At 33.8% G+C, this 15,188-nt stretch overlaps 1 protein-coding gene across 1 annotated transcript in view; it reads left to right on the top strand.

The window, feature by feature from the left end:
- Nucleotides 1-15,188, top strand: part of LOC150110408 (presequence protease, mitochondrial) — a 320,487-nt gene that overhangs the window by 262,925 nt on the left and 42,374 nt on the right. Inside the window, exons 20-22 of the mRNA XM_090393554.1 lie at nt 1,783-1,883; nt 8,586-8,685; nt 10,394-10,506. Coding sequence (XP_090249680.1) covers nt 1,783-1,883; nt 8,586-8,685; nt 10,394-10,506 — 314 coding nt within the window. The remainder of the gene's footprint in view (nt 1-1,782; nt 1,884-8,585; nt 8,686-10,393; nt 10,507-15,188) is intronic.

The raw sequence follows: 15,188 nt of genomic DNA, 5'->3' as shown, positions 1-15,188 counted from the left end.
CGCATGCAGACAACAACATCCGTATGGTCACTCATTGTACAGAAACACACACATCACAACGTAACGAATACAAGCAGCACACAGGACAGATATAAATAAAACCACCACATGATTAATGAATCTACCAGATTTACAATGAACACTGTTGTGCCTCTGGATAAAAACAGGACAGATATAATTAAAACCACCATCATAACATGATTAATACAAATCACATGCGTACGGTATACACACATGCGGTCGCTGGCAGGAAAATGCAAAAAATGCACCTGACCACGTGGATGGCACTTTGCGACTGACATTGTAGGTTGGACTGTTTAAAGATATCGGGAAGGACCTCATATAACAGGATGTCTTGAATTGTGCGCACGCATGTGTGTGAATGGGGGACATTAATGGCTTTGGGATGTTCTGAGTGAAATTTTTGGGTATATGCAGCAGATGGTTTAGATAGGAAAAAGGATGTGATTCATGATGGAATCCATGGATGCCAAGTTCATATTCAGTATTATGATTAATGGAGTAAAATAAGAACAACGTTTTCCTTTCATCTCACAACAAACAGTTTACATGTCGCAGGTCGAATCAGAGAGTGAGTGAAAATAAAAGTTGTTGTGGGACTAGCGTCATGAGTATGGGCAGTTGAATGTGGATTACATATAAAATATAAAAGTTGCTGTGGGTAGATGAATGGAAATTAAAAATAAACGTCGTTGTGGGCAGATGAATGAAAGTTTAGCAGGACGGCGCTGAAATTCCCCATTCATTTGTCCATGGTACCAACTGCACTAAAAATGTTGTTGTGGGTTGAGCTTAATGAGTGTGGGCAGATGAAAGGGGTTATCAGCAGGACGTTGTTTAAATACCCATTCATTTGCCCACAGCAAATCGGATACGTGTTTAATAAAAATTAAAACTCAGTGATGATACACTTCTAATCATTTACTTCCAACTTAATTATGTTTCCATATGTATTTGTAAATATTTATATATATGTAAAATGTATATGTATATGTAAATATAATATGTAGATGGATATGTTGTAAATGTTGGTAATCCCCACATACATTTAAAAAAAAATTACATAACTTAGTGGTCCGTAGAATTGTTTTAGGCATTTTACTGGTCCTTGGGCTTAGAAAGGTTGAGAATCGCTGCCTTAGACAATAGAAATATAAGATCTGATAATGTTTGAGTCTTTGACAAGTAACAGACTGATTTGGAGGAAAATTGGAGATAGGAAGTTAGTAATGATGTAAATTTTTCATGTAGTACTATCATATCCTGTACACCCCTTGAGGGTACATGGCAGGAATCTGATGATGATGATGATATATATTTAAAAAGTTCTTGGCTCTTTGGAATAATAAATCACCTCACTTTTATATATATATATGTATATTTTAAAAAAATTCTTGGCTCTTTAGGATAATAAATCATCTCACTCTTATAGCAAGAGGAAATTCAATGCACAGAATATTCTATGCCTTGAATATTTTAGCAATAAGTGAAAATCCTCTGTCAGCTTTTCATTTGCTATATTTACTAAATAAATTTTGAATATAAGCTGTGATTTTGATTTTAATTATTAGTTTGTCTGATCTTTTATTATCATAGTATTTGTTTTTGTTTGAACATTGTATTACAAAATATAATTCAAAACTTAAGCTTACATGAATACTACTAGTGGATGAAATCATTGAAAAAATTGTTAATTATAGTGACACAAACCAGTTAAGTATGTCCTTATTTTAGTTGCATCATGATGTTCTTTAACTTCAGGTTTTACACTTGAAAATGTTAGCAGAGCAATCAGACTTTTCCAGAATCCTCAAGAAACTTCGCCAAATTTCATCACTTGTACTACAAGGAAACAATCTCAAGTAAGGAAATTGAAACTGAATTATCAGATTAAACTATTGAATGCATGCTTTCATCTGGTTAAGCATTCTTGCATTTATTTATGTGATGAATCTGCACATGTTCTAATTTTCTAATCGATTTTTTAATCAGATTCACATTTTCCTACATTAGAATTTATCATTTGTGATGCTTTTTTTTTTTTTAGTGCTCATGAACTTATAGAACTAATAAAATGACACCAGTTTTTCCAGAGGGACTACTTCAGAGTCAAGTATAGATAACTGGGAGATCTCCACATAGCCTTTAAAGAATACAGAAAACTGACAGACGTCTGATTAATATGCAATCTGTAGCTTACATAGTGCTCCCTGTTAGTAGGTATCCATCCAGATACTGAATAAGGATGGACTGGTAAATTGTATTCTTTATTGGCTTAAACCAAAACAAAATAATAGTTCAAATTAATAAAATTTCATTCTACATGTGGCATCATCAAGGAAAATAATCTCTCCCTTACTGTTTTCATCAGAGACTTGGCCAAACACTTGAAAAGTCAGCAGAACTCAGCAACATGAACCTGTCAACATAAGTATCAGCAGAAATGAAGTTGAACTAGCAGAAGAATTGGAGAAGTACCATGATAGCATGATTGATGTTACTGAGACAAGGAACATGAAAAGTGGAGATTGTGCTAAATAATAAATATTAAATGTTATAGTCAGGCAGAAGTGATTGGGAAAAGGAAAGAATGACTTTAGCATTCAGTACTATACACAAAGATAAACTTTTTGATTGGTAAGTAATTTTAAGTAGAGTGATATACTGTAGATAGATTTCAGAATGGGACAAATAAGAATGGAGTGGAGGAATTTTATGATTCATTAGAAACAGGTAACTGATACAGAGAAAAATTAAAACCTGGTCATTGTTGGAAATTTAAAAATCAAAGTAGAAAATAAATACCAGACACACAAAAAAAGCCTTAGGGAAAATTTGGAGGGAAAAGCTAATAATACTAGTAAGTACCTGCTAGATTTGTGTTTAGCACAAAAAAAATATGTTATTGTGGTTAGTTATATAGTCATGCTAGTTCAGATTACACGAGTATGTTGGAGGTGGGAAATAGTAAGTGAACACCATTTAGTTTTGAGCAGGATAAAAAAGGAATCATCATCAATGCTCATAGTTCCATTACTTGTTGGTGTGTGCTGTTCTTCGCCATTTTTCTCTGTCCGTTGCTAGGTGACTCAAATCGGGTAAACTCTTTCCACACCACTCCTTCACATCATCTATCCAATCTCATCTTGGCCATCCTCTTTTTTTTTTTATATTGTCCATTGTACCCAATATCAAGGTTTTGTTCTTTCTTCTGTTATTCATCCTGCAGATTGCTCCAAAATGCTCTAACTTTTCCTTCAAATTATTTTCTACATTAGGATCTCTTTGCAGTTTACTTTTTATATAGTTCTTCTGATACATTTTGCATCTAATTCACAGAATCTTTCTATAACATATTTTAAAAGACAGTGTTCTTCTTGCAGATCCTTTGACATATCTTGTCCATTGCTTGTAGGTTTATTGTTGCTTTTGTTTTCCAAGATCACATCCCCCCACCACCTTTTTTTTTTTAAAGTCCAAATTGTGTGTCACATTGCATCTAGGTACATGAAGTTCCTAACTTCTTCTAGTGCATGCCGTTTATTTTCTTTTTCATCCTCTTTTCACCAAATATCTTTTTTTTTTTTATATATTTCTGCTGTTCATTATCAATCCACATTTCTTTCTTTCTTCATAACATCAGCACCATTCTTCTAATTCTTCTTTAATAATGACTGTGCCATATGTAAATCATAAATTATTGATTTTTGTGGCTTGAATTGAAATTCTCCTTTATGACGTCCATTGTTCTTTTCCAAAACATAATAAAGATGCTCGAGAATATTGTATCCTCGTGTCTGAAACCATTTTAATGTTACTCCATAATTTATCTCAGCATACACTGAATTATCATTGATTCTGCAATAGATATCAGATTCCTGTCCACTCCATAAAATCCAAGTACAGTTGACTGTCCTCACAGAGCTTGCATGGGACCAGTAACTGACTTTATAACAGTTTCTACAGATGCTGTTGATTGGCTGTCGAACTTATACATTCAATTCTAATTTTATGCTTATTTGTATATTTTTATATGTATGTATGTATGACTACAGTGTCACATCATGCTATTGTATTCTTTTATGCATTTTGTTGTCTTGTACATCCTTTTTTTGCGTGTGGTTGCATATGCATGTATTCTTCTTAGCCAAATGCTAAAAAATAAAAAGTTCATGTCACTCTTTGATCTGTTCTGTAGATTACTTTCTGAAAGTACTTGAACAGTATAGATCATCAAGACAGGCATAAATATTTAATATTTAAGTCAACAAGACGGGCATGAATATTTTTATTTTTACATCTCCACAATTAATCTTAACATGAATATTTGGTGCACAGTACTCCCATCTCTTATCCTGCTTGTTTGTCTAGATTTTTTTCCATAGTTTCCTTATTCTTTCTGTTAATATCATCATAAATACTCTTCCCTCATGATTCATTAAAGCAATTGCTCTGAGGTTTTTGCAGTCCATTTTGCTTTCTTTTTTGTGAATAGTATTAAAACTGATCTTGTCCATTATTTATTTATTTATTTATTGGTGCTTTCCTTGTCCTATGTAATATTACACAACTGCTGTAATTCATTTTTCATTGCCTCACCACCTTATTTCAGCATCTCCCCAGTGATTTCATCTTTCCTAGGGCTTTTATGGTTCCTCAAATATTTTCCTACATTTACAACCTCATCCCTCAGTATATCTGTCTCCCCTCTGTGCTTGGTGATATTACCTTCAATTCAGCAGTTAACCTTTTTTGAACTTCAACATCTCCCTGTGTGTTTTATATAACGCTTAATAGTAATTTTCCCATCTCTGCTATTTCTTTTCAAGAGTTCATCTTTTTCATATTTTATGGTTCTCTACTTTGGGCTACATTTCTTGATGATTTCTCTGATCATCTTGTATAGTTCTCTTGTTCTGTAAGTGTTTAATGATATCCTTGTGCTGTTCCTGCGACTTCTTTAATTTGTCTCTTTTGACTGCCATCTTCATGTCATTTCACTCTACACCAGGGGTTCCCAACTTTTTTTCCCCTAGAGCACATTCTAAAATACCGGTAGGGCGACGGGCACCATCTATTTTTTCAAGCAAATTTTTTGAATTCTTTTGTTAAATAAATACATACAAAGTTTACATTATAATCAAATGTTTTATTACTTAAAAGTTTACATTATATAAAAATTTAAATATATATATGTAAGTTAGTGTGATCTTTGGCATTGCATTTCATTGGCCAGTGCTTCATAATTAGGAGAATATGATGATATTCCAGTTCTTAAACTAGAATGAACTTCGAATGCGCATCTACTTTACATTGCATGCATTTAATACTCGTCATGTGTCATTAACGCATGCATCATATAGCATGCCATGAATTGTTGCATGATTATTTCAAACTATACGGCACACAGTTGAACATCAGCGGGCACACACAAATTGGTCAGCAGGTGCCATGGTTGGGAACCCCTGCTCTACACCATTTGTCCAAAAAGAAACCAAACTTTTGATAGAAAATAAAACACAGCCAGTTATAATTATTCCAATCATTTATTTCAATCAATATACTCTCCCTCAACTTTAATACAGCGTTTGACATGGTCAATTAATTCATTAAATGAATTTTTTATATCAGTTTTTGGGATATTGTTGAGGATCGTGGTTACTGCCACTTGAACATTTTCAGTGGTGTCGTATCACTTTTTTTTCATCGGCAAATGAAGTCGGGTGAAGAGAAAGAAGTCACAGGGTGCTAAATCAGGTGAATACGGCGAGTGATCTAACACACAGACTTGGTTTTCATTCAAAAAATGTTTCACAATGCTCGAACGATGAGATGGTGCATTATCGTGCAAAAGTGACTGGCTGCCTGCATCATGATATTCATGCCATACACGACGGATACTTGCTATCAATCTCTTCAAAACTTCGAGATAAACTCACCATTGACTGTTTGGCCAAGCGGAACGAATTCTTTGTGGGTAATGCCCTTGGAATCTTAAAATAAATCACCATTGTCTTTACTTTTGACTTCTCCGAGAGACTTTTTTTCGGATGCCCCTCTTCTGGTATTCTCCACTCAGCACTCTGGCGCTTTGTTTCGGGCTCATATTCAAAACACCACATTTCGTCACCAGTAATGATCGTTTCAAGGAAGTTTGAGTCCTTACGAGTGGTTTCAATTGAGATCCTTGCAGTGTTCAATTCGATACATTTTGTTCCCAACAAGTTGACTCGTCGTCGGTCAACTTGTTGGGAACAAATCGCGAATTCAATTTACAAAGGTCCAAACTCTTGGTCAAAATGTTGGTTTTGGAATCCTCAATTCATCTTCAATCAATCTCATGGACGATTTTGGGTTTTCTTTGATGAAATCATGCACCTGTTGGATGTTAACTTTGCTCAGTCCAGTTTTTGGATGGCCTGGCTTTTCGTCGTCCTCAAGTGTCTCACAACTACTTTGAAATCACTTAAACCACTCATAAACTTGAGTATGGGATAAGCATTCATCACTGTATGCTTTTTGAAGTATTTGATGCATTTCTGTAAAACTTTTACCAAGTTTAACACAAAAGTCAATCTCAGCTCTCTGTTTGAAACTCATTTTCCGACCGTTCGTCAAAACACACACTGTCACTCTTGGCACTATAACTCGGCTTCTAATGAAACAAATGTCATAAACAGTTGACACAACACTAATGAACATTGCCACTTTCGACAACAAAAAGATGCAACAGGTGGCTCCACTAGTTTCTTCTATTTTCGAAAAGTTCAGCTTGTTTTTGGACAGAGGGTGTATGCTATTCTTCCATTTCTACAGAAGATATTTCTGTAGAAATGGAAGAATAGTATACAGTGAAATGACATGAAGATGGCAGTCAAAAGAGACAAATTGAACTTTATTAAAAATCAAAGTTGAGTTGCTTTCAAGTGTGAACTGTAGACTCAAATATACAAATATCATTCAAGAAAAAAATGAGAGTTTGAAAACAAGAATCAAATTTTGGAGCCTTGTGGGCAAACTCTTAAGACAATGTTAATTGATCCAGCCAAGAAGGCATGTGGTGAGGTTGTTCACATAAGATTTATGCAAGCATACCTGAGAAGAAACTAAGAAAAATTGTGGGAGAGAAATTTGGGGATGAACAACTGGATTTAAGTCAAATAGAGATTGTCAGGATCACATTTCCCTTTAATATAAATAGTTAAGAATTCATGGGAATATAAGAAAGAGCTGTAGTTTAGTTTTATAGATCTGGATCAAACGTAAGATCTGATATCAAGAGAAAAGATGCTCAAAACTACTATTATATTGCTTAAATGTTATGAAACTTATGCTTTGTTAGGAGCATAGAGTAATGTGCAGTCTATAATGAAGTGCAAGTTAATTGTTAAAATTGAAAAGGGTACTGGAAAATGATTTGATGGAAAATCGGGTGTAAGACATGTGTCTCCACTCCTATTTATCATCTATGTGGATTACATTATGAATCATCATTCAAGTTGATATCCAAATTGAATTCGGTTGATTGCTCTGGATTTAGGGCTGATGGAGCTAAGGTTATGAGGCCAGTGTATTATGTGTGTAAATTCTGTGCTCTTCTGCCTAGTTAGTCTGTTTGCTGAATAAAAGCCCGAGTTTCTATTCAGGGGACAAAAAACCCTGCCACCTCTGTATGAGGCTGGCCAAACTCACCTTCAGATAAAAAACCCTTATAAAGGTTCTTCACATCCTAGATGGGATTTGAACCTAAATCTTTTCAACTAAAGAGCACCAATCACTACTGATTCAGCTATGGAGATTCCTATCAAAATTTGAGATGTTCAACTTAGCTCTTTTTTTTGTTGTGCAGATATTGCTGTGCTCCTAAATAATTCCAGTACAAGTCTACAGGAACTACTGAATAAAAGCTATAACATGTTATAAAAGCGATAAATGCTATAACAAATTTGATGTGAAAATCAGGAATAAAAAATCAGCAGAGACATGGAAAACATTCATGTACATTCTGAATGGTGAAGCTTTAAAACAAGTAAAAAAAAAAAGTATGATAGCTGGTGTGTGTAGTATGTGGCCTCCCTCGATAAGTCTCTGACTCCCTGGAGGTCTCTCTTAATAATAATAATAATAATAATAATATGCCTAAATCTTGCCAGCCAGTCTTGTGTATTGAGAATAAACAAGATAATTTCTAGTTTAGTGTCTTACTTTGCATACACTTTTATTGTATCCAGATAAAAGAATGAAAAAGCTATAATTTAATTATGCTTGTTCATCTTCCACCTTATAAACTGCCTTTAAAAATGGTGGGATGGTGGAAACATAAAGAATGCAAGTGAGTATACATATATTCACTATGGCAACACTTGAAGAATCTGATGCAAGTGTGCAGAAGTGGCATCAAGGATAATATGTACCATATGGAAAGATTATTGTTAAGGAGTATAACTGAACTTAATAATAAATTATTTTTTTATAATTTATGGTCATAATAAAAATTATTTTTTTTATATCTATAATTCATAGTCTTTCATAGATGTATATGAAATTTATGTTCTTCATTTTAGATGTTCTCTAAATGCTATGCCTAGCTCTATGGACTCTGCCATAAAACATTTGGAATCACTGTTGTTGCCTTTAAAATCATTACCTTTCTGTATTTCAGAAGTAAGTAATATTTCATTGATACAGTTTTTGAGTAACAGTGATAAGTATTCATTTTTAAATTTTATTTCAACCTTCAGCTTATCTGTATTTTTCATGTGTAGAAAGAAAAATATATGTTAGTATTATTATCTGAGACTTCCAGGGAGTCAGATTCATCAAGAAAGGCTATACCTCCATTCAAACCAGCTGTCATACCTTCCCTTAAACTCATTCATATCAGATTTGTTCGCTGTTTCAACAAGCAAACTATTCCACTCACTCACTGTTCTGTGTGAGAAAAATCTAGCACTTGCCTCTTTCGTAACTGCAAACAAACAAACTCAACTTCCATGGATGCCCCCCCCCCTCCCACCGGTTCTCATCCCAGCTTCCATATAACAAAAAATTTCATCAGATGATATCTAATAACACCCATTCAGGAGTTTATAGACTTCTGTTGTATCACCTTTTTCCTGTTAACCAGAGTCTTTGACCCACATACTCTCAATCTGTCCTTATAGTCTACATTCCATAATCCCAATATAGTCTTTGTACTTTTCTTTGCACCCTTTCCACAGCTTCTTTATTCCCTTGAAACCCAAGAGACCAAATCTGCACATAACAGTCCAGGTGAGGTCTAATCAAGGCCTTATAAAGAAGCAAAATGACTGGCTTATCCTTACATGTCACGGTTTGCATCAACGTCGCAATTATGGTCTGAGTTGTATTTGCAGTTTTTGCTATATGATCTTTGAAGTTCAAAGATCATATAGTTTCTTGTAGTATAATGCCTAATACATGCCATTGTAAATCTCATCACGCCAAAGTGCATAACTTTGCACTTACTAACGTGGAACTGATAACCATTTTCATTTGCCCAAATTTCTAGCCAGTTCAAATCATTCTGTAAGTACTGGATATTAGTAGCATCCCTAATTTTCCTGCCTGTCTTTGCACCATCAGCAGATAATTGAACATCTCCTGTTAGATCTTTCATAATGTCATTAATGTATAGATTGAACAATAATGGTCCAAGGACTTGGACCCTGGGATACACCATTTTTCACCTTAAATCTGGCAGATTCATATCCACTGTATACAACTTTTTGATTACCTCACTCTCAACCATCCACAAGTTGTCATCATCAGCATCAAATTCCTGATATGTACCCTCAGGGGGTGTACAGGATTATTATGATAGTACTACATGAAGAAGTTACACCATAATCAGTTATGTTTAATGTATACAAATACACATATTTGTGTGTGTGTATATATATATATATATATATATATATATATACACATACACACACACACTTATTTATACATATTTAAATATATACAAATTCTGTTTATTATTGGTTATTATTATAATTTTTTTTTATTTTATTGTAATGAATTGCTCTTTTTATAAGTTTCCTTGCTTATCATCATATACATGGAGAGATTTTTTTATTATTGATTATTTCAGTAATAAAAACTCATTGTTGATAGTGATATCTGTAGACTCTTTTATATTACAAGAGTGCAGGAAATTTGATGTAAGAAGTTATGTATTTTGTTGAGCAAGCTAAATAAAAATACCATTATGTTGAAAATAGGATATATGAAAGTTTAAAAATATATATTTTTAGCTTTTTTTGAAGAATTAAATTTTCATTTTCTAGCATATAATTCATCATCTTAATTAAGAGTATTTCAATGTATTTTATTTGTTTAATTTCAGAAATCTAATTTTGTTCCAGTTAGAAGATGTATCCATTTTGTTTTGCCTTTTTCTGTGAATTATGTAGGAAAAAGTTATTTAGCTGTTCCATACTCCCATCCTGATTGTGCTAGGTAAGCCATATAATCGAAAACACTGAAGTCTTTTTTTTGTGTGGTATGCAACCTGGATATTAAACATGGCATTTTTTATTGCACATACATTATATGCAAACAGCACATACTGTGAAAAATAAAGATAGCATTTTTCCATAAAATGCTATCTTTTCATTCATGTGAGCCAATTTGTTAGCTAGAAATGTACCACTGAATAAGGATAAGTATAAAAGGAATGCCTCCATTTTTCTTTCATAAAATATAAAATAATTCCAAATTTTATCTAAACAAAAGCAGCTACAAATTTTATATGCAGCTTCCTCTTATGTTAGCTTAAGGCATCATAAGATTTTTCTTACCTCCCCACATGAAGATACTTCACGTGCAAACTTTGTTTGCTTACACTTGGATTAAGGATTAAACCAAGAATATAATTTCTTGGCATCTTTAATTTAGATTATAACCAAGTGAAAAAACTTTCAACATATGTCCATTTGTCTAGGATCCTTCTTTAAAATGTTTATCCACTTTCATCATGAAATTCCTGCCATATACCCTCAAGGGGTGTACAGGATATGATAGTACTACATGAAAAATTTACATCATTACTAACTTCCTATCTACAATTTTCCTCCAAATCAATCTGTTACTTGTCAAGACTCCAACATTATCAGATCTTATATTTCTATTGTCTAAGGCACTTTGTACCGTATCAATCCACCTATATCTTGGTCTTCCTCTGGGTCGTTTTCCTGCCAACCTGGCAGAGAACACTTGTTTTGCTAATCTTTCCTCGCCCATTCTTTTAAGTGACCATACCACCTGAGATTTTCAACTTTCCACAGATATGCACAATATTGTTTTAATTCAAAATTAAATTTGTATTCTTTTGCGCTGGCTTCATGCAATTACAGAAAATTATTTTAAGCTTTGTAAAGAGGTACTTAAAATTCTGCATTATGGACATGATTCCACATTGGAAGTTGGTAAACAAACTCAGAGAGATGGGTGTGCAAAATAAATGTGCGACATGGATTGGAGTGTGGCTGACACACAAGTATCAGGAAGTCTATGAGGAGGAGGAGGGTGGCTAGTAGTGTACCACAACATTCTGTACTTGGTCCACTGTTGTTTAATTTGTGTATTAATGATATTTATTAGGGCAGGGTCTTGGGTGTGATGTTCAGTTATTCGCTGATAATGCTAAGTTTGGGACAGCTATAACAAATGTATCTTATAACAAATCCCTGCAGTTATACAGCCTCTTTTTTTATTATTCTCTGATGCTGAACTGACACTCTAATTTGTTAATACTGCACAGTATTTCATATGTTTTTTATTCATATATAACAATTTGCACATTTAATTGTTAATTTCTATTATTAATGAATTTTAATAGATTATTAGTGTAAATTAATATTGTGATGAGTTGTATTGATCCTGGCATTCCTTCTAAGATTTTTGGACATTAGTGCTTTAATTAAATTGATAACACTGTAATAACGTTTTATTAATACAAACTGAATTTAATGAATTTATATGCAGAATTGAATTCAACTGAATGCAGGAAAGAATTGTTTACAAGATTCTCCTTATCCTTGATAATGTCCCAATGCATTCACAGCTCACTGGGATTTGAGTGAAAGTATCCAAGTTATTTTTCTGCCACCTAATACAGCTTCACTCTTGCAACCATTAGACTAAGGAGTAATTAAAACATTCAAGGCTTAATGTTTGCATTCTTTAATGTCAAAAATTGCTAGATAGTTGGAATGTTTCTGTGAGGGAATTTTGGAAAGCATTCACCATTAAAAGGTCCACCAGAACAGGTTAATCATCTTGCACTTGACTTGACCTCTTGATTACAGTTTATAATTTATTCTTATTATTTCATTTCTTTTTTTTTTTTCATTTCCTATTTTATTTGCTAATTCCTTAACTTTGCTATCTTAAATCATCACTCCAAGAAACCTCATCAAGTTTCTTATTTATAGTAAAAGTGAATGCCATCATTAATCTAGTATGTATAGAGTGAAATTCCACTGCAATGCATACAAGGCATGTGGAAGAAGACATCACCATTGGCACAGCTATTAAGTATGCCAAGATGGCCTCAAGAACTGGCTTAGATGATATCGTTAAAAATTAAATTGAAAATTCCCCTGAATCTTTTCTACCTATCATTTAAACCATAGTAGAATTCAACACCAAAGTTATTGGAATTGGAGAAGATTACTGCAGAAGAAGCAGTTTCCACAGCCAATTACAATCACCAGCTTACAGCAAAATCCCTGAAGACAGTTTTCCAGTCTCTTAAATCCTGCCTTATAATCTTTGAAAAAAAAAGATGATCCCAACATACACATGGGCTGTATAGTTAAGAGGTTGGAAAACACTGCTCCCTACCAAGAAATATTTTGCAAAAAGACTTCACAAACTCAACTTGTACTTATTCCTCACAAAATCATTCACTTCTGCACTACCTGCTTCAGAAGTTAAAGAATTTCCACTCATCAATCTTGAGTTACATGCATTTAATTTGTACATTCAGTCTAATTAAAATAGACCAAAATATAAGTTGTGTTAAGTGTCATTTATACAATTTTTGAAGTATATCTCTCCTACCTTTACATGTATTTGAATGGGGAAATCATGTTCTGTTTACATGGGGGTCTCAGGAATGCATATATCATGTAAACAGAGGAATAACTGTACTTTGTAATATAAATTCTAGTATGAAAAGTAATAATATCACTAAAAACTTTGGAATACACTGTTTAAGTTTATTTAACTGAATTGGCTTTCTTGATTACTTACTTTCTTCTTGATTATTATTGTATTATGTTAGATCTTGAATGATGGCTCTATCAAGAATAGAACTGCTCCATTCAAGATTTAACAATAACAAGCAAAAGCACACTTGTACTCTTGGCAAAGTAGACATAATATGTGAAGATGCAGATATTAACCTTGCTTAAAAAGGAATTAAAATATAAAATAAGAGGTAGAATCTTAAATTAAAATGAAATTGAAGGAGGAAATAAATATTAAACTGTACTATGTTTAAGGTTATTGTCTAAAATAGATGGAATCTTAATTTGTCAAAAAAACATCAATGTTAAAATATGCCATGTATAAAGTCGTGTATCATCGTGCAAATGAAAGTTCAAAGGTTGCAGTTTGACCACCAAAGATGACATAACGAGCAATGAATAGGCACTCGTGGAAGGCGCAAGAAATTCGCGTTCCCCGAAAAAAAGTGATGCGCATACAGCAAGGAGGTGACGTACCTCGGTGACAGCAAATGGGAGAGCGTCGTAGACAAGTTTGGAGCGCAGAAAGAGGGCGCTATAATGGGGTTTAAAATGGATTCACATCATTGAGAGAGACCCTTTTTGCTTCCTTTTGCGTTTTTCTCCTGGTTCCTGTGGTGTTCCCCAGTCGCGTGTGCCCTCCCCGTGGGTCTCCTGCTCGAAGTTCCCAAGCGGATGAACATGCCTGATAACTCGTGCTATATTTTCTTCGATTCGTGTGAATACAGCAAAGCAGCAGCGTGTTTCCTGTTGCTGAGCCACACGAATCGAAGAAAATATAGCACGAGATGACGGCAGTGTTCGAGTTTTAGACCATTGGTGTGGATCTAACTGATGAGAAAGCAGCGAAGGATTCCTTTGAAAGTAAATCGTGTTAGAAGCGGCAACGCGAAAAGTTTATAAGCCCAGAAGAAACAAGTGGCTAATTCGGGATGAGCATGTGGCAGCAATCCATCATACAGATGGATTGCCGCCAATTTGTTAGAGAAATCATCTAACAAGGTGGTAATGTACAAATCTTCCTTTTTTTTTTTGTATTATCGAATTGGACTGGTAGTCTACGTTCATAAGTTGTCTAGACCAGGTTTAATGTATATGGGTCATTAGTAGCAGTAATCTAGTTTAATACTGACATCCATGTTTGTGATATAGATGAACATAAGATTCTCATGAGTGTGTTTGAATAGCCTGTCTGTTTGATTATTATTACCCTGCTTTACTTGTATTTTAGTATTAACCTTGATTTGCTTGATTATGTGTGTTGTTTAAATTGTAATGTTCTTAGATAAATAATAACTATGTTTTCCCATGTATACCTGAGTTTGTCTGAGTAAGAGATTGAATTTTACCACTCATGAAAATATCGAAACCTATGTTTAGAGAAAAAAAGGGGAATTTAAGGCCATGACTGTATACTGAGACCTCAATCTACCTAACTACTTAATCTATATAAGATATTACTTGAATTCTGGGAAAGTTTCTTCGGATAAGAATTTCTATCCTAGAGTTCTGACTGGCGCAGCATTAACAAATAAATTTCGTCAGAGCTCGAAGAGAGAAACGGTCCCAGAAAGTCAGTTTAGAAGCCAGATCTCAGTAGGCACAAGGAGAACAATAGAGGTAAAATATTTAAGAAAACAATGACATAACAGTTATTATCTTTTAAATTTTTCAACTCCTTACAGTGAATTTGCATTTCAGATGTTTTAGAAATTGTAAATAACAATATAAAATTAGCTCTCAGTAAAGCTGACACTGTTATGATAACCTCACTCACAACAAATTACCAAAAAGTTCTGATTAATCCCCCCTACCCATAATCGGTATGCTTTTAAAACGAAATTCTACACCAAATAAAAGTAAAAATAAACTATTCCGCAATCTCTA

The sequence above is a fragment of the Typopeltis vanoorti genome, chromosome 1 (assembly GCF_054136105.1).
Source record: "Typopeltis vanoorti isolate ZY-2024b chromosome 1, IOZ_Tvanoo_1.0, whole genome shotgun sequence".
NCBI lineage: Eukaryota > Metazoa > Arthropoda > Arachnida > Uropygi > Thelyphonidae > Typopeltis > Typopeltis vanoorti.
The sequence above is the reverse complement of the archived record's forward strand: the minus strand, read 5'-3'. Positions and strand labels throughout refer to the sequence as shown.